General features: G+C 41.5%; 3 protein-coding genes across 4 annotated transcripts; 1 reads left to right on the top strand and 2 right to left on the bottom strand.

The window, feature by feature from the left end:
• Positions 1–43: 43 nt before the first annotated feature.
• si:dkey-19b23.7 (uncharacterized) lies at positions 44–7,521 on the bottom strand. Its single transcript, XM_049567780.1, has 8 exons — positions 7,017–7,521; positions 6,661–6,732; positions 6,508–6,579; positions 6,224–6,423; positions 3,029–3,092; positions 2,780–2,945; positions 2,314–2,511; positions 44–2,151 (listed from the first exon to the last, which is right to left on the bottom strand). The coding sequence occupies exons 1-8, from the start codon at positions 7,029–7,031 to the stop codon at positions 2,027–2,029; spliced, it is 912 nt and encodes a 303-aa protein (XP_049423737.1). The 5' UTR covers positions 7,032–7,521; the 3' UTR covers positions 44–2,026.
• Positions 7,522–9,607: 2,086 nt separating this feature from the next.
• On the bottom strand, positions 9,608–19,775 carry man2b2 (mannosidase, alpha, class 2B, member 2). Of its 2 annotated transcripts, none has more exons than XM_049567778.1 (19): positions 19,541–19,775; positions 18,043–18,189; positions 17,765–17,870; positions 17,506–17,678; positions 17,028–17,143; positions 16,727–16,904; positions 16,391–16,589; positions 15,162–15,352; positions 14,733–14,898; positions 14,287–14,423; positions 13,846–14,123; positions 13,566–13,757; positions 13,248–13,491; positions 11,258–11,368; positions 10,980–11,172; positions 10,758–10,904; positions 10,551–10,663; positions 10,307–10,424; positions 9,608–9,916 (listed from the first exon to the last, which is right to left on the bottom strand). In XM_049567778.1, exons 1-19 carry the CDS (start codon positions 19,748–19,750, stop codon positions 9,813–9,815), a joined length of 3,123 nt encoding a protein of 1,040 aa, XP_049423735.1. In that variant the 5' UTR covers positions 19,751–19,775; the 3' UTR covers positions 9,608–9,812. The 2 variants fall into 2 exon arrangements, with proteins under 2 accessions (XP_049423735.1, XP_049423736.1); XM_049567779.1 differs by having other exon boundaries at positions 18,043–18,240; positions 19,541–19,734.
• Positions 19,776–19,808: 33 nt separating this feature from the next.
• Positions 19,809–23,003, top strand: smim20 (small integral membrane protein 20). Its single transcript, XM_049567782.1, has 3 exons — positions 19,809–20,012; positions 21,209–21,265; positions 22,115–23,003. The coding sequence occupies exons 1-3, from the start codon at positions 19,904–19,906 to the stop codon at positions 22,156–22,158; spliced, it is 210 nt and encodes a 69-aa protein (XP_049423739.1). The 5' UTR covers positions 19,809–19,903; the 3' UTR covers positions 22,159–23,003.
• The last annotated feature ends 1,441 nt before the right edge of the window (positions 23,004–24,444 follow it).

The following is a 24,444-nucleotide window of genomic DNA, read 5'->3' as shown; positions in this document are numbered from 1 at the left end:
TGTACATGTTTATTTTTGTACCGCCGTAACTTTCAAGACAAATGTTTAACCAGCTTTGACCCTGACTCCATTTTGCTTTGCTTTTAAGATGTTATATTTGGCCTGAAGCAGCTCAGTGTGTGTGTGGGAGGGCAGGATAGAGAGGTTTGGGGGGTGGCAGCAGGGCAAGACATTCAGAGAGGTCCTGGGATGTTAGATTTCAGCCATGTGACTCAATTCCCAGGGTTAGTTCTCCAGTGTTTTCACATTTCAACAGCTCATACATGTGACTATCTTTCAACTGTGGTAAAGATACAAGCTCTTTTTACACAGTGATGGTGCTATAGAGCCGCTATGAAGTCTCTTCTATATGCTGTCTTTGCATTTTTCTAAAGAACCAAACAGTATCACGCAGTTCCAGTGTAGGGGTTGCCGGTTCAAGTCCCTGTCTGGACCAAATATGGAGCATGGACTGGTAGCTGGAGAGGTGCCAGTTCGCCTCCTGGGCACTGCAGAGGTGCCCTTCAACAAGGCACCGAACCCCCAACTGCTCGGGGCGTCGATCCAAAACAGCTCCGTCACTCTGACATCTCTCCATTTAATGCGTGTACTGGTAATGTTAGTGCATGTGTGTATGACAACAGAGTGAAAACACTGAATTTAGCCTAGGGGATTAATAAAGCATGCCGGCATGGTGGCATCACAAGAGCCGTGACAGGCTTGACATGTAACACAACAGCATTGGCCCCTAGCGTGACATATAACATATGTTTCAGCAGCGCTTTATAAGCGATAAAAACGGCATAAACACATCAAGTTAAATCATTAACGATCCCTGATATATGGCGGTTGAGCCTGTCTTGTGCTCAATGGGGGAAGAAGCTCACGGACCTGCATACATCTTCGGCCGCTGTTCTTCTTTGAGTTAGCTGCTAACTGCTATCAACTGCTTTTTAAATCTCCCGGGCGTGGGTTGCAAACAACACAATGTCAGACTGTTACAGCACCTAGGAGCTCAGTGGGTAGAGCTGGCATCCCATGTGCAAAGGCAATATCCTTGCCGCAGCTGCCACAGGATCGATTCCAGCCCATGGCCCTTTGCTGCATGTCATTTCCTTTCACGACTAATCTGTCCCATCCAATAAAGGAATAAAAAAGCCCAAAAAAGAATCTAAAAAAAAAAGATTGTCACACCCATCCTGTCCGTGATCCCATCTGGCATCGTTTCGGCACTTTTACTATCTACACTGCTGGCTTAAAGGCGAGACAACTCCATTACCCCATGCCACGAATATACCTTTTTTACAGAACAGTGGCAGTGTAAAAAGGGCTAAAGATACAGCTCCAAGTGCACTGTGTGGCCTTGGAAAAAAAAGGTTTGCCCAGTGTGTACAATGGATGGGTATTTTGAGTAATTTCTGTATTCGAGTACTCGCATTAAATTATTATAAAGTGCTTAAGTACCCACAGAAAAAAAGCATAAGGTAAGAACAGAAATGTAAATTAGCCAACAACAAAATTTATTCAACAACGGCTTCAATTAGCCTATTAAACCATAAATTAGCAAACCTTCTGTTGCTGCCATTACACAGGTCAGACACAGTACTGTAGGACCGTCTCCAATATCTGCCCAGTTGGCATGAGCTAACACAGCAGCAGCAGCAGCGGCTAACATCCAACACCGAGCTGTTACACAGACCCAACAAATTTAGGCTGAAACTTTCTACTGTGTGGTCCAAACTGTCTGTAACCGGTAAGGTAACATCACAAGGTTTTATCCATTTTAGATAGTAAAAGAAAAGTTATGTTCACATGTGGGTGGCGATTACTCTATACGTTCAACGTCCAAATTGAGTACTTGGGTTCTCATGCTCATCCATAGTCGTCTTTAGAATAACCACAACACAACAAATAACCTAAATTCAGTTGTTCTGATGAGATATCAGACATTTGAACCTATTTACTGTCTTTTCTTTTTCACAAAAAGTCAGTAGAAGTGCACCCATAATATTTCATCTGAATGCGCATCATACACAAACAATCAGAGTCACTTCTCTCCGGCAGAGTCCTCCACTGTGGGACTGCTCTCTGACCCGGTGCCCTCTCTGTGCCGCTGTAACTCCAGCAGGGACTGGACGTGGAGACGCCTCAGAGGCTTCACCTCCTCCACCACTGAAAGGAGAAAACCATCATCAGAAAACATTCACTGATGCCCTGAAATTCAAGTGTGGAGTGTGAGGAGGGATCTTTTTGTAACGTAGCTAAACAGCATCACCTGCTGGCTTCAGTAAAAATAATATTAATGATGGTGTATTAAAATCAAATGATGCCTACCTTTGTCATAGTGCATCTCGTCCCTGTTTCCGTAAACCACGTACATGTCCAGGAAGTTAAGGAGAGCGCCTGTGACGAGGAAGCGGTCGGGGAGGGGAAGGCTTTTGATGTAGCGCATGTCCAGGGCGAAGGGGTTGGAGGGAGAGGGGACAGTGCACAGACACACCAGCTCACTGATGACGTCCCACACACGAATACCTGAAAACAACAACAGTAAACACGACACAGAGATGCTTTTTGGGATAAATATTTGTAACAGTCTAACAGTGCAGAGTAACTTTACGACCAAAGCACCCAGAGCTTTTTCCACCAAGCTAATCCAGACGAAACAGTAGTCTCTGAGAAGGTTAAACTCAAGCAAAGACATCTGCGTCTGATTAAGCTCATGGAAAAAGTTGTAATTATTGAATCTGTGCAGTGAAACAATAGCTCTCTCATGTTTGGATTCCTCACATTGTTTCCATACCTCGTGTCTGCCAGTCTGCGATGGACTTGAGTTTCATGGGCGTGTCCTTGACCATCGAATCCGTGCCGCCAATGTTGACCAGGCGCTCGTGATTGGAGCGTATCCAGGCGTAGGGGCGTCCGTACTTGACGTAGCCGGCCAGTAAAAACAGAGTGCAGTTCACCTCCTGTGGGGAGGACAAAGTCGAGGTCATGAGACTTGAGCAGGCGAGTTAGTGGTTGTTAAAGCGAGACTGGCTGACGCACTCACAGGCACTGCTATCTCTCTTTCACTGGGGGAGGCTGGGAGGAGATGCTCCTCGCTGCTGGGGTCCCTGAGGACAGAGAAAGACGTCCAACAATGTGTTTGTGTATAATGTCTGCACTGTGTGAGTCTATCACACGAACATCTGCACCTCGGAGCTGTAAGGCTCTTTGTTCAAAGCCTCATTAGTAGTCTTTACTTAAAGGAACGCTTCACCCACAAAATGATCTTTTGTATATCAATTAATCGCCCTGTGTTACGTTGAATTCTTGAAGAAAACTTACTTTTTCTCACAAGCCTTCAGAGTAAACGAAAAATCCAAAAACAGAGAAAATATTTGATGAATTGAAGTCATAGGGGTCCACGTTTAACAACAGCAAAACTATATCAAAACGCCTGTTTACAAACTCTCACACAACTTGTGCAGTATGATTCAAGTCTTTGTTATTCACTGGTATGCTCAGCACTTTCCAAACAGATAGCTTTTTCTGACGAGGACCTGACCTGAAAGTGAGACTTACGTACTGTACGTTCTCATCAAAGCCAGACTCCATTGACAAAAACAGTAATTTTACCTCCCTGAAGGAGCTGTTGGTCTACCACTGCCTCGATCACACTTTGGTGAATCCGAACCAAGACTTTAAAAGGTCCAGTGTGTAGGGTTTAGGAGGATATATTGGCAAAAATGCAATATAATATAATAAGTATGTTTTCTTTAGCTTATAATCACCTGAAAATAAATAATGCTGTGTTTCTGTTGTCTTGGATTAAGCTGTTTATGTAGAGGGGCGAACAGTGAGAAATTGTTCGGACTCGTTTTCTGGGGAACAACAATAAACCAAAGTCCAATTCATCACATTTCTATAAGTGCGGTGACCCATTTATTTTAACACGTGCTCACCTTCACACAGGTAAAACATTACATGTCTATAATTCATCTCAGGTAAGTTTCCACTTTACAGTTTCGGAGTCCGTCACAGGCTAGTGTCCAAGCTTCCATTCCCGCCACACTTAACATGGTCAAAAAACTGTTTGCTTCCCCTGTCACACACCTGCTGCTATATTACCTGCGTTTTCCTGTTCTACTGCCAAAAAAACCTCTTGCACGTCTGGATCTCAAGTTCTCAGAGAAAACAGGTGAGCACATGTTAGCATGTGATTGGCGAGCCACACATCTTCGACATTTATTTGTAATGTGAACCTGCTAAATACTGCTTTAATCAGTGTTTTTACCGGTTTAAATCACTGGGTGCGTTTGTTTTGTAGAGAGGGGACATCTGTGGAAAATTCAGCTCCTGGTAAAAACCTCCTGATCAATGATCACTGAAGGAACTCTAACCAGGAGAAGTTTCAGCTGGTTGCAATCTGCAGTCCTCACCACTAGACGGCACTAAATCCCCGCAAAACTTACACACTGCTACTTTAAAACACCAAAAGGCCCGTTTCCACTGAAGAAGTTCCTGGTACTATTTGGGGGGCAGGAACTACTACAGGAACGTCCTCTTGCTCGGCCCTCTCAACCGCCGTGTCTCCACTGAGAGTGGAGTACGAGGAAGGTTCCTGTAAAGTTACGGGCTCTGGATGTAATGTAATCGTTGCGCGACCATTTTGACTGGGGCGACGTAGGGATGCCGTTAGCTGTTAGCCGATAGCGGTGTCTGTAATAACTCATGAAGTGGCCCGGGGAAAAATATTTTTTCCAGCGGATGTCTTAGTTACAACATGATTGAGCTAACTGGAGTAGTTTCATGTTGTATCCGACAACGGGAGGCTTTTAATGGGAGGCCCCATAAAATTACCCCGAAGTTCCTGCGGTGGAAACAGGCCTAAAGTCACACAATAACACAAACTAACTAACTGATGGAGCTGGTGGTAGACCAGCATCTCCTGTGTTTAGCAGGGTAAAATTACTGTTTTTGTCGATGGAGTCTGGTTTTGGAGCGGGAGATTGACAGGCGGATTGAGGCGGCGTCAGCAGGGATGCGGGCGCTTAACCGATCCGTTGTGGTGAAAATGGAGCTTAGCCAGAAAGCCAAGCTCTCGATTTACCGGTCAATCTACGTTCCAACCCTCACCTATGGTCACGAGCTCTGGGTAGTGACCAAAAGAACGAGATTGCGAGTACAAGCGGCTGAAATGACTTTCCTCCACAGGGTGGCTGGGCTCAGCCTTAGAGATAGGGTGAGGAACTCAGACATCCGGGAGGGACTCAGAGTAGAGCCACTGCTCCTCCACATCGAGAGGAGCCAGTTGAGGTGGTTCGGGCATCTGGTAAGGATGCCTTCCGGACGCCTCCCTTGGGAGGTGTTTCAGGCATGTCCAACCGGGAGGAGACCTCAGGGCCGCCCCAGGACACGCTGGAGGGATTACATGGCCCGACTGGCCTGGGAACGCCTCGGGTTCACTTGAAAGAGCTGACGGGAATGGCTGGGGAGAGGACTGTCTGGGCTTCTTTGCTGAGGCTGCTGCCCCCGCGACCCAGACCCGTATAAGCGGAGGACGACGAGTATGAGTACGAGTCTGGCTTTGAAAGGAGCACTGACAAATTTTACATTAAGTTTAGTATTAAACACAGGGTTTTGGAGAAAATGCATGTGTTTGTGAAGTACTGATCATACGACTGGATAAATGAGACTTGGAATATACTGCTTGAGTGGTGTGCGAGTTTGATAACAGATGTTTTGATATAGTTTTGCTGTTATTAAACGTGGACCCCTATGAGTTCAATTCATCAAGAATTTTCCCAGTTCTTGGATCCCTTTTATTCCGTGGACCCATGATAGAAAAACAATTATTTCCTCATGAATTCAATATAACACGGGGTAAGTAACTGATATACAAATGATCATTTTGTGGGAGTAGTATTCCTTTAACAATGAGAGATTAGTAATGCTTCCCATAGAAAATTGTAATTTTTTTTAATTGAAAAAATCCGCAAAGCCTCACTGTAGCATTATATTCATTGAAAGTGGACGCTGGGCGACATTAGCGAGCATTAGGCTGCATCAAAGCATCATTGTAATGACTGTACAATCATGTGTACAACAAATGCCACAGAGACACCATCTACGTCACTGAAAGCCTTGACATATTGTTTTGTTTTGTACAGGACTAACAGGAAGTGATGCACCAACGGATGTTCATGAAGATGCTACGACACAAGCCTGTTGCCCAGTTCAGATATAAACATGTGGCACACACCTGACAGTTTGTGACTGCGCCTTGGTGTGAGCGTGTGCCGGAGGGTCTCGTGGGCCCTGAGGCTCCCCAGGCAGGGGAGAGCTGCTGCGGCTGCCCAGGCTGGGGGAGCTGCTGCTGGGGGACACATCGCTGCTGTTCTGGCTGCTGGTGGACGAGTAGGAGGAGGCTCTGGAGACCGCAAACCCTGGGGAACGCCAACCCTGCAGGACAGGTATGAGGTCACTCAGTCACAGATGATGATGATGATGAACACACGAGGAAATATGCAGCGAGATGAAACTAACCAGATCCTCATTAACGACCGTCAGCAGCAGCTCCTCTTTCCCTCTGAGCCAAGGCTGGAAGTATTTAAAGCCCTGCAACACAAACAAGATTATCTGCAAATGATGGTTTGATCATGTGTGTGTTTAATCTTCTCTACGTGTGCAGTCACTGACCTGTAATGACCCCAGCAAGGCCAGGTCACTGAGGAAGTGCTGCAGCTTCCTCCTCTGCTCCCTCTCTCGTTTCTGTTGAGTCACACAAGACGCAAAAAGACAAGAAACACATTAATTCCACTCAAGACTGACCTCAGTGAATCCCATCAGTCCCCTCCCTGTCTAGTATCCTAGCAACACATGCAACGCCTCCCCTCAGCCTCCTGCATCTCTGTCGACAATAAAGACTCGGTATAATAGTGATGTAAAACAGGAGCAGTGCAGACATGACATGCAACAACCCGACTCCTTCCTATCCAGATTCAACCCCTGCTGCAGCTGATACATAAAAGCACATAATGATGGAGACAACTCACACTGCCGCTGCTCATCTTGGACCAAAATGCAGACAATGTCGTCTCCTTCACAGGCAAACATGGCGTTACATGCACACACTAACACCTCACACTGTGCTGTCTGATACGGCTCATTGTCCCGGTGAGCTGCTGTGGTGTTACACACACACACACATACACACACATACACACACAATCTGGTTTTGTTCTCCTCGGGTGTTGCCTTTTCGGTGTTCACTGTCGCAGCATGAAGTTGGTTTGGGAATGGTGATGCGAGTGAAGCCCCTAGCGGACATGTTGGAGTACTGCAGGTCAGAGCTGGACTATGACAGTAAGGATGGTTCAGTTTGTTGAGGTAATCACAGGTGGAAGAAGCACTCAGATATTTCTTCCCCCTAATAGTTTAGTAGTTTTCATATGTAAGAAAACAACATGTATACAAAAGTATAGGAAAACATTTTCACCCCCTAAGAAACAAAAAGACAAATAAAATCTAGTAGAGGACAATAATGTGGCCCTGTATTTAAAAAGCAATCCATCAACATCAACTCAATCTGCAAAATAACTAAAGTTTTGCAAATCCTGGCATTTCAGAATCTGGACGCATGAAATGCTTTGTGCATTTTTGCGTAAAAAAATTACATCAATAATCAAAATAGTTGACAATTATTTTCTGTCAATCGATTAATCGACTGTTTGTTTCAGCTGAACTTAGTTTTCATGTGTTTACAGAGAATTTAGTTGTAAATCTACGAGAATAAAGTCTGAGAGAATTAAGTCTTAAATCTAAGTAAATCAAGTCAAGACTTTATACTTGTAATATTATGACTTGATTCTTGTATATTTATTACTTTATTCTGATAATATTATGACTTTATTCTCGTAGATTTATGACTTTATTCTCGTAATATTATGACTTTATTCTCGTACATTTCCGACTTTGTTCTCGTAGATTTTACTTTATTCTCGTAATATTATGACTTTATTTTCGTAGATTTACGACTGTGTTCTCGTAAATTTGACTTTATTCTCATAATATTGATTTTATTCTTCTACATTTCCGACTTTATTCTTGTAGATTTTACTTTATTTTCGTGATATTATGACTTTATTTTCGTAGATTTACGACTTTGTTCTCGTAGATTTTACTTTATTCTCATATGACTTTATTTTCATAGATTTACGACTTTATTCTCGTAAATTTGACTTTATTCTCGTAATATTGACTTTATTCTTGTACATTTATGACTTTATTCTCGTAGAGTTATGACTTTATTCTCGTAATATTATGACTTTATTCTTGTATATTTATTACTTTATTCTGATAATATTATGACTTTATTCTCGTAATATTATGACTTTATTCTCGTACATTTCCGACTTTGTTCTCGTAGATTTTACTTTATTCTCGTAATATTATGACTTTATTTTCGTAGATTTACGACTGTGTTCTCGTAAATTTGACTTTATTCTCATAATATTATGACTTTATTCTTCTACATTTCCGACTTTATTCTTGTAGATTTTACTTTATTTTCGTGATATTATGACTTTATTTTCGTAGATTTACGACTTTGTTCTCGTAGATTTTACTTTATTCTCATATGACTTTATTTTCATAGAATTACGACTTTATTCTCGTAATATTATGACTTTATTCTTGTACATTTACGACTTTATTCTCGTAATATTATGACTTGTCGTAGATTTACTTATTCTCGAAATCTAAGATTTTTTTTCCTTCGACATGGCCCTAATCCTCCTTAGTGATCTTACTAGCTTAGCTTTCTAACCAGTACACTTTGGCCTTTGATGTAACAGTAGGAGCTATTGTTTACATATGTCCCCTAGGAACTATTGTTTACATTGCAGGAGAGCTGCTACACAAGTGTTGTAACACAGACCGTTTTGAGTGATGCACCCAGAGTAAACAGGCTAGGCTGCAATGTTGTTAACCTGTCTGCTGAAGTTATGACTAAACTATGATCCAGTTGGGTTTAAACAATAAATTCTGTAGTCACTGAACAAGGGAAGAGACAGAATTTAACATTTGAGACATTCACTTGTTTTCTTGCAGAGAGTAAGCTGAGAATAGTGACACCACTCTGTGTCTGTTGAGAGAGTTAGCTAAACAAGGGCCAGGAGATGATTAGCTTAGCCTAGCATAAAGGCACATGTTGGGGTTCTTAACTTCCTGTGAAACCACAACTAATTTATGCTTTTAGAGTTGGATTAACAAATGAGATCTAACAAGTTAATTACTGAACTTTAAAGGTACTATTTGGCATGTTTTTTAAATTTCAGACAAAGCCAGTTACCTGTTTTCCCCTGCTTCTGATTTTCATGCTAAACTAAGATAAGATAAGCTAAGCAAAGCTAAGCTGAGCAAAGATAAGCTAAGCTAAGCAAAGCAATGCAGTACATGGAGGTGAACATTTCAACAGTTTTCATAGAGATTATTTCTACAGTAGAAAATATTCTTTGGTCTATCTATTGCATTCTACATTGTGTTTGGATTTCTCATCAAACCCCCAATATCAGACAAACTTTGCTGTGGTGTTGGTTGGTCATTGGCCAGTGTTTGTGAAGTCACTTAACACACACATTTGAACAAACATGACAAAAATAATCACTTTATTCAGTGCAAGTCAACAGGGACTCAAAGTGAGAACACGCACCTCATCAACACATCAGTGCTTCTCATATAATTATCGTAAAGTGCAAAAAGAGCATTAATTATCAGTGTAGCAAAAAATCAAACCTTTAAAAGCATTGTCATATCATGTCTACATATTGACTCTCTTCACAGAAGACAGTCTAAAAGTTCCTGGAGGAGAAGTGAACGAAGAAGGTCCTGATCTCTTTGGGCGAGATGGTCACAGTGAAAGGCTCATCTCTGATACCGCAACACCTTTCGTTACCTGAGAGGAAGAAAACACAAACAACAAGGTACGTCAGACATGAGAGAACTAGAATTTCATCAAATGTACATATTTATATAAGACTGTTTAAATCAGGGATGTGCGTGACCAGTCAATTGAGCACTGTTGCCATTGCTTGTCGAAACCAGCAGTACTAGACAGTCAAATTTGTGCTAAAATTTCATGTCCTCCTAGTCGAGCTTCTGTTAGCTACTAAGCTAACAAGACAATGTTTAACCTTAGAGACTAAATTGAGTTTTCTTACTCTTGGACTGGTCGACATGTCTAAGTTTAAACTTCCGTTCAGACGTCAGGGACATTAGTCATCAGGGAACATCCCTATTTTAAATGTATTTAAATGCCAATGGCACAAAACCAAGAATTTCCCACTTGTTTCGAAGTCGTCCGCGGTCCTCCACTTCCACCTCTGCAGACGGGCGACATCCCAGGTTCCTGTGAGAGAACGCTCCTCCAGCACTTTTACTTCCCCTAAGCCCTGCAGAACTTCCTGTTCACACAGGAAATGACCAATGAAAAAGAAAAAGATGATGTAAGTTATATTTTAAAAATATCACAATCCGAGGCTTTCCTCATGATGACACTAATATGGAGACAGTACGGGTTTTTGTTGCACCTTCAGGTTTATGGTGACTGGCTTTGAAAGCTCGGGGTCTTCTCCGTCCTCAAAGAGATGCATGATTCTCAACAGGACTCGGTCGTAGTCTGGCTCCGAGTGCAAGTCCTTACCTAGATGAGTATCATACAACAAACTTTTTTTTTTTTAGAACTTAATCCCCTGAGAAAAGTCAGCGAGGACTTAAAAAACCTTCTGATGGCCGACCTGAGTTTATGTGTCTGAGGTGAACATCGTGATCAGAGCTGTAGTTCCATCCAGGGATACTGAGGCTGAGCAAGTGGAGGTTGGGTGGCAGGACCACTGGACACAAAGGAGAACTTCCTCTGGGTTCCTTCTTCTGCCAGGGCCTCTCTGAGTGTGCAAGAGAAACAAATTAACTGATAAAAACTCAACCCCTAAAAACCCTTTAAAAAGATGAGCACTCACGAGGCTGGTCGATGGGCATGACAACAGGCCTGTGCTGCAGCTCTATTGCCTCCCTCTGGTAAAGCTTGGACGTGTCACTGATGGAGCCCAGCATCATCCACAGGGTGGGTCGTATGACGGTGCTGTCGTTGAGGGTCAGGTTGTAGCCGAGGTTCCAGGGTAAGTTGTTCCAAAGACGCCGATGAAGCATGACCTGAGGAGGAGAGAAACAGGAGGTTGACATGTGTTTCTGTGTAGGTAGAGACAGACTGATAAATATTTGTGTTGCCTTCAGGTACCTCTAGTTGTCCATTAGCTTGGCTGGACACACCGTGAGCTCTGTCGCTGACCAGCACCAGTCTGCTGAGTTCATCCTCAATGTACGCTGCCCGAACCATGGGGAAGTAGTTCTGCAAAATGAATATTATAATAAGATTATTCTACTCATTTAAATTGGGCCTATTATGTCTTCCCTTCTATTCTGTCATATACATAATGTTACAGTGTTGGATGTATATGACCAAAATTTCATATAATGAGGTAAAGGTATGTCAACATGATCGCAGTAAGCAAAACCCTCAGGCTTCAGACTCTTCTGAATACTGTTTCCATGGTTTTTATGTACTTTTGTGACAAGCTTCTGTCAGATTTCTTTAATGGTCATCTGCTCCAGACAAGCTACTTAAAGTGTTTACATTACATAGCCCACGCTACTACATGTAGCTACGTGCTAACTAAGGGAAGCAGGGAATATTGGCTGACAATGTTATTAATTTCTCCTGATTTTGGATCATATCCCTGCTGAAACATGTCCAGTTGTGTTTTGATGCTTTTATTGTAAGTAGTAAGATTGTAAGTAAAAAATACCGCTGTGGACTACAAGTACACTGCTACATGTAGCTACATGCTAACATCAGGGAACGTGAAACCCTGGTTGCAGATGTTGTTCATTTTTCCCCCGATTTCCGATCCTATTCTGTCTGGAACATGCCCAGTTGTGAATATTGATTTTTTTTTATGGTAGAAAGTGCTGCTATATTCTGTTACAGTCACTCCCTGCTTGCTAGTGCATTGCTACATGTAGCTACATGCTAACATCAGCAAAACTACATGATTTGCTGGTATCCGATCATGACACATTCCTTTATATGTTCATCTGCTTCAGGCATGGTACTTCAGCTGTTTACATTACAAACACTGCAACATGTAGCCACATGCTAACATCAGGGAAACGTAATCTTGATTGCAGATGATGTTATTTTCTCCCTGATTTCAAATCACATTCCTGCTGGAACATGTCCAGGTGTAAAAATTATGGTTTAGAAGCTTTAATTGATGATTTCTCACAATAGAAAGTGCCACTTTACTCCATTGGAGTCATTCTCGCGGCTGCAAATATAATGTGACATGTAGCTACATGCTAACATCAAGGAAACATGTAGTCTTGGTTGCTGATGTTGTTAATTTCTCTCTGTTTTGTTGTCAATTTCCTGCTGGAACATGTTAGATTGTGAATATTTTGTTTCAAAAGCTTTATTGGTGATTTTTCACAGTAGAAAATACTGCTATAATCCGGTATCGTTATTTCCAAGCTGCAAGTACACTGCTACATGTAGCTACATGCTATTGTCAGGGAACATGTAATCTTGGATGCCAGTGTTGTTAATATTTCCCCAATTTTGGACCACATTCGTGCAGGAACATGTCTGGGTGTAAATATTTTGGTTTAGACGCTTTTATTAATGATATTCCACAGAAAAAATGGCTGGTTTACTCCATTACAGTCATTGTCTGGCTGCAAGTCCACTGCTACTTGCAGCTACATGCTAATGTACGGGAAACAGCTAATCTTGGTAGCTAGTGTTGTTCATGTTTTCCCAATTTCTGGTCATATTCCGTCTAGAACATGCCCAGTTGTGAAGATTTTGGTTTAGAAGCTTTTACTGGTGATATTTCATGGTAGATAGTGTAGCTATACTCTGTTCCAGTCATTCCCTGGGTGCAAGTACACTGCTACATGTAGCTACATGCTAAAATCAGCAAAACATGTCATCTTGGTTGCTGATTTTTTCAGCTGATTCCCTATTTCAGATCATATTCCTACTACGAATATGCGCCGCGATACCTTGTTACAGTCATCTGGCAGTGCAGAGACGCCAAAACATGGAAGACCTGCAAACGCTGACCAATCACAGCAAACTGGGCTTTTTTAGAAGAGGGTGTTTAAAGAGACAGAATTTTTATAAAACTAGTGTGCATATATTATTTTGAATAAATTGAGGGACTTACTCTTGCTAAAGTGTTATTAGTGAACTTCCTGTACGTCCTTTTCAACATCTGATAGCCATTGTCATCTGTAAACAGGGTCCTGTTGTTCTTCAAGGAGGAGCTGGTTCTGAGGACGACCTCTGTGTTGAGATGGAGGGGGCCCAGTGAGTACATCTGATCCAGCCTACGACACCGTGGTCTGCTCCCAAAACATGCTGGGACTCGGGTGGTGATGGAGTAGGTGTAGTCTTTATCACTCTCCTCTCTATAAGATGCATTGTAAAGAGTAAATGCCAGTTATGGTTCATTTTACTGCACTACAACTGATCAGTTACCCACCTGTAGAAGCGCTGCCTGATCTCAGTCACAATCTTCCCGGGGATGATCTCCATTTCCACAGCCTTGTAGGCGCGCACAGCCGAACTGTTGGCGCTGAAGATGTAGTTATCAGAGATGGGCCCTGTTTTTACATCCCCGTTTGCGTGGTACTCCCAGAAGTCCTGAGTCATCCTTACTCTTCTTTTTTCTTGACTGCAAAGCATGACATAGAGGTCAGAGAGTTGTACTGTATTACTTAAGTATATCTGCATGTAGTGCAACATTATCTCTTAAATCTTACAGGTAAGTGATGCTGTGCAGTAGATTTGTATCCTGGTCGAACATCAGCTTGTAACAGTCACTCAGAACAGGCAGGAGCCTCCTCCCTGCTGTCGCCGAGTCCCGGATGTTGCGTCGCTCAAACAAAACCCCTTTAGCTTCATAAGTTGAGCCACACTTGGACCTATGAGAGCATTTCCTGTCTGAGAACTTAATCAGGTATTTCCTGTGCTGAAGACCTCCAAGTTCCACCACGATGAAAAGGTCATAGGTCACATTGGACTGTGCTGACCTCTGGATCTGTAACAGACAGTATTCAGTATATTACATAGATTTTCTCATCTTGTATTTCATCTGTATTTCACGCTATCTGGTAGCTGCCACATGTAACCACAGTTCAGTACATACTTTTTATTTAAAGACATAACATTTACACATTTGTTAGTCAGTTGTCAATAATGACCTGAGCAGGGACAGGCTGTCCATCATCATCAAAGACGGCTGCAGAGGGGAAGGTTACAGTGACGTTGACGATAGTGGTGATGTTCCATGCTAACGGGTTGTAAACAATGACATGTTGCTCCAAAGCCTCATGAACAGCTGGCAGGAGGAAATATAAGACTCAGTTGTTTAGACAGTAACTCATATGTTTAAAGGAATACTTCCCCCCCCAGATGGTCATTTGTATATCAAGTATTCACCCTGTGTTACACTTAATTCGTGAAGACAACTTTGCTTTTCTCACACGCCTCCACAGTGAACGAAGAATCCAAAAATGCAGAAAACACAAGGGATGAGTAACTGATTTACAAATGGTAATTTAGGGCGTAAAGTATCACTTCCTTTTCTTAGCATTTAGCTTAAAGCACAAATGTTAGCATGCTAAAGTAAGCTGCAAAATGTTAACACCTTGTCTGTGGTAGTGACTGCCGAGGATGCTGGGTAGGCTGTGGGGCAGCAGGAAGAGCGCGGCCAGAAGCTCCTCCACTCCCATCATGGCCTGCATGAGATGCTGCAGGTACATGTCTGCCACTTTGGGAGACTCTGTGCCAGTGATGCCGTCATGGTGCTGGACCTAAAACACACACCAGTAAATAACATTTTCTGTTAAAAAAACACATACAGTACTAATTCATTTTTCTAATCTTTATCATGTATTTGACTGTGAGCGACAGCTGTCAGTGGCAGAAACAAGCACTTATAGCAGACATAAATTGACGTTACTTTTAGAAGTTGTTCGGAATAGTCACTCAGACACAAAAACATGGCAACATAGAGTCCAGGTTGAAAAATACCAAACTTACCCTTTTAAGGAGTCAAATATTTTCGACAGATTACCTCTGAGACAGCCCAGCGAAGCGCCCTCAGTTTGTCCAGGGCCCAGTCTTTCGCTACAGGTCCATCAGGGAAGCTGATTCGGTGCCGGGTGAAGAGAGTCTCCGCTGCGTGCAGCTGTGAGCTGGCCTGTCGTGCCACTCCTTTCAGAACATTTCTGGAGGCGTAAAACCCCGTCCACGCCTGGTGCGATTCTAGGGAATAAATCAGTAACGGTAGATGATATCAACAGAAAAATTGTGTTCCTTGCGTTCTGTCATGTGAAGCTGGTGATGCTTCGTATCATGTTTTCGGATAGATTTTCTCACCAGTGGGGGTGCTGTTGAGCAAGACATGGAGTAAGACGTGTTTCTCAGGGCTGGGAATATTAAGACACTGCAACGGCATCCACTGCATGTAATCCTATTTTGTTTATCTGAATTCATGACAAGGAAGTTATAAACTCTGACGCTGGTTGAGAATCATTGTTATAAATAACGGCATGTCTCCGTAAGTACAAGTGCACCAGCTCCTCCAGCACAAGGCCTGAAGCCTCAGCACAGAGTACTCCAGGTAGACCCGTCCAACCTGCTACCAAGGCAAAGTCAGAGGTTACAAACGTGGACCTGGAGGCAATAAAGTCGGACATCCTCTCATCCCTGGGATCCGATATATTGGCGGTGATAAGGCAGGAACTGTAGAATGCCCTAACTGAAGAGTTTGACACTTTAAAAAGTGAACTGCAGTTGGTGAAGGCCGAAATTGTGTACAACGCCGCGGCTGTAGGATCCAAAATCGAGCAAAGGAAGGGCGGCGTGAAGGACATTGAGGGAGGACTCTCAATCTGGTCAGACGAAGTGGTCTCCCTCCAAACTACAGTGAATTATCTCAAAAAAGGCAATGGAGGACCTGAAAGGACAACGTAAGGACATGGAAGGACGGATGAGAGGCAGGAATGTGCAACTTGTGGGAGTACCAGAACAACCGGATTCCAGTTCACCCGTGGCATTGTCCGAACTGCTAAGAGAGACACTTCAGATAGATGGAGAGGAAAAAGTTGACCACTCACACTGAAGTCTTGTGGCGAGGAAGCCAGGGGATACACCTCGTGCTATCATCGCTAAATTGCACTATGACGGAGACTGCATGCAGATCTTGGGAAAATCCCAGGACCGAACCCTGCTTACGACGGGAACTCAGTGGCCATTTACCCGAACTACACGTCTACTGTCACCAAGGCAAGAGATTCTCACCAGTGGAATATGGTAGAAAATCCTCACTGCCGCGGAGCTCCCAGGCGAGACCTGATTGGTAGATGGCTTTGAAGTATTCACTCAGAGTGGCGTACTGGACTGTCACCCCAAACTCTTTGCTGTTCTGGTTGATGTACGTCATCAGAGGGTCCATGTTGTTGAACTGGACAGATGAGTTGTAGAACTGCTTGTCACAGCCCTGAAACACGAGGAGAGTGCAGCGGGATTTTAGTGACATGTTCATGTACTAGTTAAGTGCACAGAGACACAAGGGTATGTTGAAGAAAATTAATACTAATAGCTTTATAAACTGATGCTTAGTTTCCGTTTACTCACCCATGGCCAGAGCACATGTTTCGTCCTGAACCATGCAGCCCTCTGCTTTATGTTCTCCACCATCGTCTTGGCGTAGGCGTGCACCGTCTCCTTGGTGACAGGTAGGCTCATGTTGGGGTAAACTCCGTCTTTCGGGGGATCGGGGAACAAGGCAACTCCATTCCAGTAGAAACCAGAGCTGAGACGTAAGAACAGATTTCCTTTTATGTCTTTTCAATAATTTTATGAGTATGTAAAGTATAATTATGGCGAGTAAAGACACTTCTGTCTGTTACCAAGAACGAGTCCAAACATGGAGTACCTGTTGGAGAATGGCAGGTGGGATGGGGTGCAGTAGCTGAACTGGTCCATAGTGTGAGTGAAGATCTGCTGCTTCTCTTTTAGAGAGGGAGAACCTCTCCACACAAACTGTAGTTTCTGTAATAAAGAAAAGATAAACAACCTGCTGTGACTATTAGGTGCCATTTTAAAGGAATACAAAACCCCCAAATAAAAATGAAGTGATTATTAATTATTTACTCTGTGTTTCATTATATTCGTGAAGAAAACGTTTTTTTGCTTGTTGTTCTCACAATGGACGAAGAATCCAAAAATGGGAAAAAATTCTTGATGAATTGAAGTATTTAATTTTTTAACCCCATTTTACTTATCTGATAAAAATGTAAGAAAAGCAGTTTAAGAAGTGTGTTCTTTGGGTTTTCAACACTGAAGCTGTGAATTTTAAATAATAATCCCTTCACTGTTGGCAGTTGTATTTGGACCGAAGCACCAACTTGTACCTTGTTTTTCTGCATGCTGTCTTTGAGGTCATAGTCAATGCGGGAGATGAGGTGGGCGTTGAACCCAGCCAGGGCAAAGAGCACCGGCGTGGTCGCAGAGGCTCCGAATGGATCCACGTGCCAGGAGAACTGAGGACGCACCCCGAACGTCTCGTAGAGGAAACCGTGTCCCTCTGAAACAGCACATTGAAAAAAAGTTCATTACATGTCTCCTTCTCTCAAACTGACGTTTACAGAGGGTGGACATGTGTTGGGCTACCTGTCATTTGTAGTATCTCATCGTCTAGATCAGTTACAGCCTCGTCGTGCATCACTTGGCCCCCGATGATGAACTCAAGTCGACCCTCTTTTACAAGATGTCGTACCTGGAGAGCCAACCAAGCATGTTAAATATTCACTGAGTATTTAAAGGGTCACTCCAACAATTTTTTCACTGATTAAACTTTATGAAAGTATGAATCCAGAGTATCCTGTTGAGAGAATTGAGACTATTTCATGTCAGTACAGACAGAGTATTAAGCCATCTTGTTTCCTTACTTGTTTCTTATGTGAGTCCGTGGCCACAGTGTCCCACCACAGCCGGAAGAACTCCTGCTCCACAGCGATGAACCTGCGGCCTCCAGCCTTCGACAGCTCCTCAGTCACGCTGGTGTACACATTGGCTGCATAGGCGTGCATACTCTCCTGTGGGAAGATGCACACTCATGAGCAGTGGTGGAAGACGTATCCAGATCCCTGACGTGAGTAAAAGTACGAACACCACACTGTAAAAATACTCCACTACACTTTGTTTCACTGCTGTAGATGTAGAGTGGCGGTGCTGTGATATCTCTAAAAGAGTCATCTTTTCGTGCTGTCAAGAAAACAGCCCTGTTTTTAGCTTTGTGACGATGCATTTTTCAGCTGATCCAACAGGGTTTTTAAAGAGTTTATTTGGCTTAAGAAGCAGTAGAATTTTCCCCACACATAAAGGAACACTGCATCCTTCAGTCTGACACAAACATGTAACATCAACACATGGTTTTCCCTGGATAAAAAAGGTATAAGAAAATGAATCTTCAAAGTAACTTAAGCGGTCAGACAAACGTAGTGGAGTAAGAAGTACAGCATTTGCCTCTGAGATGTCATAAAGTTGAAATAGAAAGCTGCACAAAATGGAAACACTCAAGTACCTCGAGTTTGTACTTAAACATACGTATTTAATTAAAAGTATATTCCGCTACTACTCATATATGGGTGATTCTTTATATTTATCACGCTTAATTTGACACCAAAAGGAACAAAGAAAAATGAATGAGTGGCCTTTTATGTGTGGTTTTTGGCTATATTTTCTTTGTTGTCGATTTTGTTCATTCAGCCATGCTTAATTTTTTTTTTTTTGATCCCGTGAAGACCACTTTGAGTTGGTGTGTAAAAAAAACTATTAAGTCTGTTTTTTTTTAATGCTGTTAATAATTCTTGACAGACATTGCTGCCTCTTATTTGTTTTTATGGACTTTTTCATCACCTTATTGCAGTTGCTATTATATATTTGTATCCTTCTAGCCCACTGAATGTGAACTCAGCACACTGCTGTAAACAAGCTTAATGCTCAGACAGCTTTCCCTGAATTTTATGTTGTGTATTTTGTGCATATTTAATGCTAAATTAGGCGAGACATTAGCAAGGCAACATATGAGACAAAAAATGTGACAAAATGCCATTTCCACAACAGTAATTTCCACAAAGTCAACGATTTTGTAAGATCATAGTCAGGTGTATGATTAACCAATTATACCAAACAGCTGCTGATGATCATCAATGTCACATGTGGGTTGAAACAGCTGTGTAGGAGGCTTAAAACTGGGTGAGGAACAGCCAAACTCTGCTTCCAGGGTGAGATTGTGGAAGATAGTTTAATGTCACAAGGTAGTTATACTACACAGCAAGGTCTTTAACACCTGCCTTATACTTTTTCACGGTTTAAGAGAGGCTGTGCACTATGTTCTTGTCAGGTTTAACACTTTATAAAGAGATTATGGTGACAGAAACCTACCTGAATAGTGTACACCCAGCCAACATCCATGTGACTGTGAGGAATAACAAACGTTTGAATGGTCTCGTTTCTTCCTGCTGAGCAACAGCAGCAAAGAAAAAGCACAAAAACCACTAAAAGTCTCATTTTATATCTCATAAAACGAGACAAACGATCAGTAACTTCTCCAGTCTTCACACAGACTTCCTTATTATTGTTGTGCTGCAGCATGTGACTGACGACTCCGCTACGGAAGCCCTGAAGAACCAAACTAGCCACTTTTTAACTAACGCGTGTTTGTCGGTGACCTTTAAACCGGAAACATTAAATGTAAACACTGCGAACACTTGGAGGTGAGGGTGCTTCACCTCATCCAACATTAAAATGTCTAAAAATAAAAGAATAGCGTTGATATTTGGAGGATTTGTAACGGCCGTTGCCGCCGCGTTTTACCCCATATTCTTCTACCCGCTCGCGCACAAAGATGAGTACAGTAAGTAGCTAACGGCTTTTATTAAACTTTCATTTACACATAAAGACAGTTTAATAATGACATTTAATATGTTTCTGCGTGTAAAGGCTTTAGCATTGTTCTTAATTCTTCGCAGGCAGCGTTACAGCTCAGCTCAATGTTGATTTACCTGGCGAATAATTAGCTTTATCTAGCTAGCGATAGCTAATTGGCTAATAGGTTGTTTTAGCTAGCATGCTAGTTAGCTAACATGTTTCATGGCACTTTCTCAGTGTTTTCTCATTCATTTAACATATTATATTGGGGTCTATCTTCCCAAAACACACAACGAATAATAATAAACGAGAATAAACATAAATTTAATGTTATATAAACTATACAGCTAAATGTAGCTGGAGTTAAAAGTGTTCACTTAAACTTGCAAGCCAGAAATAGGAGTTTCTAACTGCAGTGATGTTTTCTTTCTATTATTCTCAAACCTTAAACATGTAAGTTAGTTAGCCCAACTAATACTGAAAGACAGAGTGATGCCACGAAAATTCATCCAGCTAAATAGTAGTGGTTTCACTGTGTGTTTTAAACAGCTATTTATTGGCAGTGGTGGAAAGTAACTAAGTAATCTCCAGGGGAAAATTGGCATACGTTACAGTTGCTGTTATAAGTAAGCACAATAAACATGTAAGATCATAGAAAATAAGATAAATGCAACTGTCAAACCTGCAGCCAAACCTTGCTGTGGTGTTTCACAGTGACCTCTCCTTTGGAAAAACAAATTACAAGCATTGTCCAGTCCTCTTTCTGTCAGATCCTTTCTCTCTCTGCACGATCTTGAGAAGGTCATCCATGCTTTAATTTCTTCACGGTTAAATTACTGCAGCTCACTGTATTCAGCGTTGAGCCAAAAAGACATCTCACGGCTTCAGCTAGTGCAAAACGCAGCTGCTCGGCTTTTAACAAACGTTAGAAAACATGACCATAAGTGATTTTATGGTCTTCCACCACTACTTATTAGACAGTCTTTATAGTTGTGGCCAGCTCAGATGGAAAGCTGTAGTCAGGATATACAGCAGATCGTGGATAAATGTCTTCCAGTGTTACTGACAGCTCCGCAGACACAGGAGAGAGACAAAGCTGCAGTGTGAAACTCTTGTTCCTGACATTGATGTTGACCACCACAATCTTCTTCTGAGAATACTGTACTTTTCTCTCTTTGCTAGGAAGTGTCCAAAAGTCGAATCGGGCAGGAGTCAACCAGGCGGATGTTCAACCTGTCGGTAAGAGCACAGAGTACATTTATGTATGAACAGGTGTATTATACCTGCTGAAGGTTGTGTAGACTGAAATGTTGTAGATGAATGTGAGACAGCATGCTGGGGTTATCATCCTTTTTTGTTTTTGCAATCAGTCAGAAGATATTGGACTTTAATGGGATTTTATGTATTTTGCAAAGACTTCTCATACACACATCTGTCATACACGCATGGACCGGCTCAACACAGTTCTGTTTCCGTTTTATTTATTGTCTATCGCAGTTAGAAAAAACAACAACATTTTTTAGTCTTGGCTCGTGCAAATATTTAAGTTCATGAAGTCCATGGGGTTGTGGAGCAGACAAGAGTTTTAATTCTTCATGTATCTGAGCCACCAACCAGCACTAATTTCAGTGACAAATCCTAATTTATGAAACAGTTATCTTCTTATTTCCACGGTCTCCTCCCACTGAAATAGCACAGCTAACCAACAGAGGGTGGTCACGAGTTGAGATGACAAAATGGAAAAGTTTTTACACAAATACAGACGCCGAATTGGCAAAAATACTGTCAACATATGACGCCTCTTGTCTTGTTTTTCTTATGTGAGTTATGTGTTTTTATAGACACGTAAGGAATTAATAATATGTCGTATTTCTTGATGGTAGTTTGCTGTAATATTTACACCAGGATAAGGAGGATGAATAATCTTAAAGGGAATCTAGCTGTGGTCTTAAAGATAATGACTCAGTCTTTGCAAAGTATTATCGTGTGTGACTTCAAAGCGCACATTGTCTTTAGATGTGAGAGGTGTCAGTGGTGTAATGTTGCTGCTACACACATGTTCACACTGTTTATTTTGTTAATCTGCAGGTGTGAAGATATGGTCGGATCCATTCAAGCCTGCAGGCAAATGACGACCAGCGACTGCTCCACTGATCCCACTGACACTGATGAGGACTTCTATCAGAGAGCGCCTGTTTGATGAGTGCTTGGTGTGCGCGTGAGTGAATGTTTTCCAGAGTGTGTTTGTTTTTTGGTTGTTAAGCGTTTCCTTAAATCTTAAAAATAAAGTGTAAAGCTCATTCATCTAAAAAAAAAAAATCTCTAAATGGCTTGTTAATATCAGTTTTGCTTTGATGGGTATGGTGATGTGAAACAAAGTAATCTACACAGAGGGTGACAGACATGAGACAAGTAGCGTCATGTTTACTTTCTACTACAATTCACTTATCTTATAAATCAGGGGTCTCTTTTTTTTTAGCTGAAAGAGAGATGGAGCAGGGACCCCTCACTATGTAGATTATATGATATTATCAGCTAATATGATTGCACAAGGAATCATGGGTAACAATTAGCATGAATCTTTGCTTATAATATCTTGGATCCATGTTAATGTGTCTTTCAGTCAGTCAATGTTCCTGCAGTAACTTTGAGGACCCTCTAGGGGTCGCTGACCCCCTGTTGAAGACCCAGGTTTTAAACGTCCAAGATGAGGTTTCTGCAGGTCCTTAAAAAGTGTCACAATGTCCTCAGTTTTATAAATATTAGGCTTTAAAAGACATGCAATTGTGGTACATTTGAATTTGTGAGGTCTTAATCGCCACAAACATTTTATTTAATTTCATTTATCACATTCTTTCATGTCCTGCTGAGAAAAACCTTCAAAATTTTAACTTATCAACACACTAAAAATGTTTTGGGTGTGAAACATTATTTTTAAAGGATTTATTTACATGAAATAAATATGATTTCTAAAATATTTTTGATCTGCTTTTGTTATTTTAAACTTTAAACTTGCCCTGCTGTACTGCTGTAGACATCTTTGTTAAAAAATATTTTTTTGTGTGAAACTTTTAGCCCTTTGAAGATGTGTCCCTGATATTTTTAAACTCTGCGATAACCTTATTTTATCAGGCATATAAGGTGTTCGCTACATCCTAGAGACTCCTATCTCACTTCCTGGTTTCCAAAAAGGTGTAAATGCTGCTCAAGTACTGGTAAGCTTTCTATTTTTTAATTAATTCATTAAATAATATTGATATTGGGTGTGTCTCCTTAACATGACATGTCGACTTCACAGCCCCTCTAAATCAAAACTAAATACAAATTATGGTTTGAAAATGAGTATTTTGATGAGCATTAAGAGAACTTTTCGCAGGTATGAAAAATAAATGGGCTCCTCACTACAGCTGCAGTGAAATGAATAAATATATCTAATTTTTTGTCAATTCTGTAAGACATCACCTCCGTCAGATCGAACCTCTGACATCCATAATTTATGGTATTTAAGAAAAAATTAAATCTTCGGGAGGTTGGCCAGTTACAAGGTTTAATAGTCCAGACTTTGATCTTTTAAAACTTATTTTCCCACCTTAATTGAAGAATAAACCCCCCAAAAACCCCCAAAGTTAGGTTGATTGCAAATAAGCAGATACACCACACACAAGAGGGCTGAATTGCTTCTTGGATTTAATAATCGCAATATCCACACCCCATAACAGACAGTTTAATTCAATGATATCTCTCTACATCAAGGGGAAGGTAGTGCAAGGGGAGAAGGGAGTGTCCTGCCTTTGTTCCTCCTCAATCTGGTCTAATTGTCTGTAAATAGAAAAAAAGCATGCATTAAATCAAGTATCAATATACAGTTTTATAAGTAGAGAAATCAAGCATTAATCCAACAATCATAAATACAATAAATAAACGTAAATAGTCCCCAAAAATAAGGTTTTGCCACAGTTCTCAAGAATGAGATTTATCCATCTTATCAATTTTTTTTTGTCAAAATGAGTCAAGCTCTTCTGTGTTTAAGTCCACATTTCTGATGTTACAAATCATTAAACGTGCACTTACCTTTTGGTTTAATGTAGCTTTAACACAACTCAGTCTAATAACCATATTCTTACATAAAACCTGCCTCTGCGTGGCACCACAGACTTCTCTTTATAATTATCTGCAACGCTTCACTATGAAAGAGATGCGTTATCCAAAAAAAAATAGTCTTGAATTTGGTTTAAAATGATCTTGAAAAGGTTAAATAAACGCATTAAATTTAAGTATCTGATACTTGTAAACCAGGTGTGCCATGGGATTTTGTGATTACCACACATTATTATTACAGTATTCAACTGGGCCTATACCAAAAGTTATGAATTCATTTTGAATTGACTTTATCAGTATGTTGTGCACACCCATTTCCT

Source organism: Epinephelus fuscoguttatus, linkage group LG23 (assembly GCF_011397635.1).
Source record: "Epinephelus fuscoguttatus linkage group LG23, E.fuscoguttatus.final_Chr_v1".
NCBI lineage: Eukaryota > Metazoa > Chordata > Actinopteri > Perciformes > Serranidae > Epinephelus > Epinephelus fuscoguttatus.
This window is presented reverse-complemented; position numbering and strand designations above follow the sequence as displayed.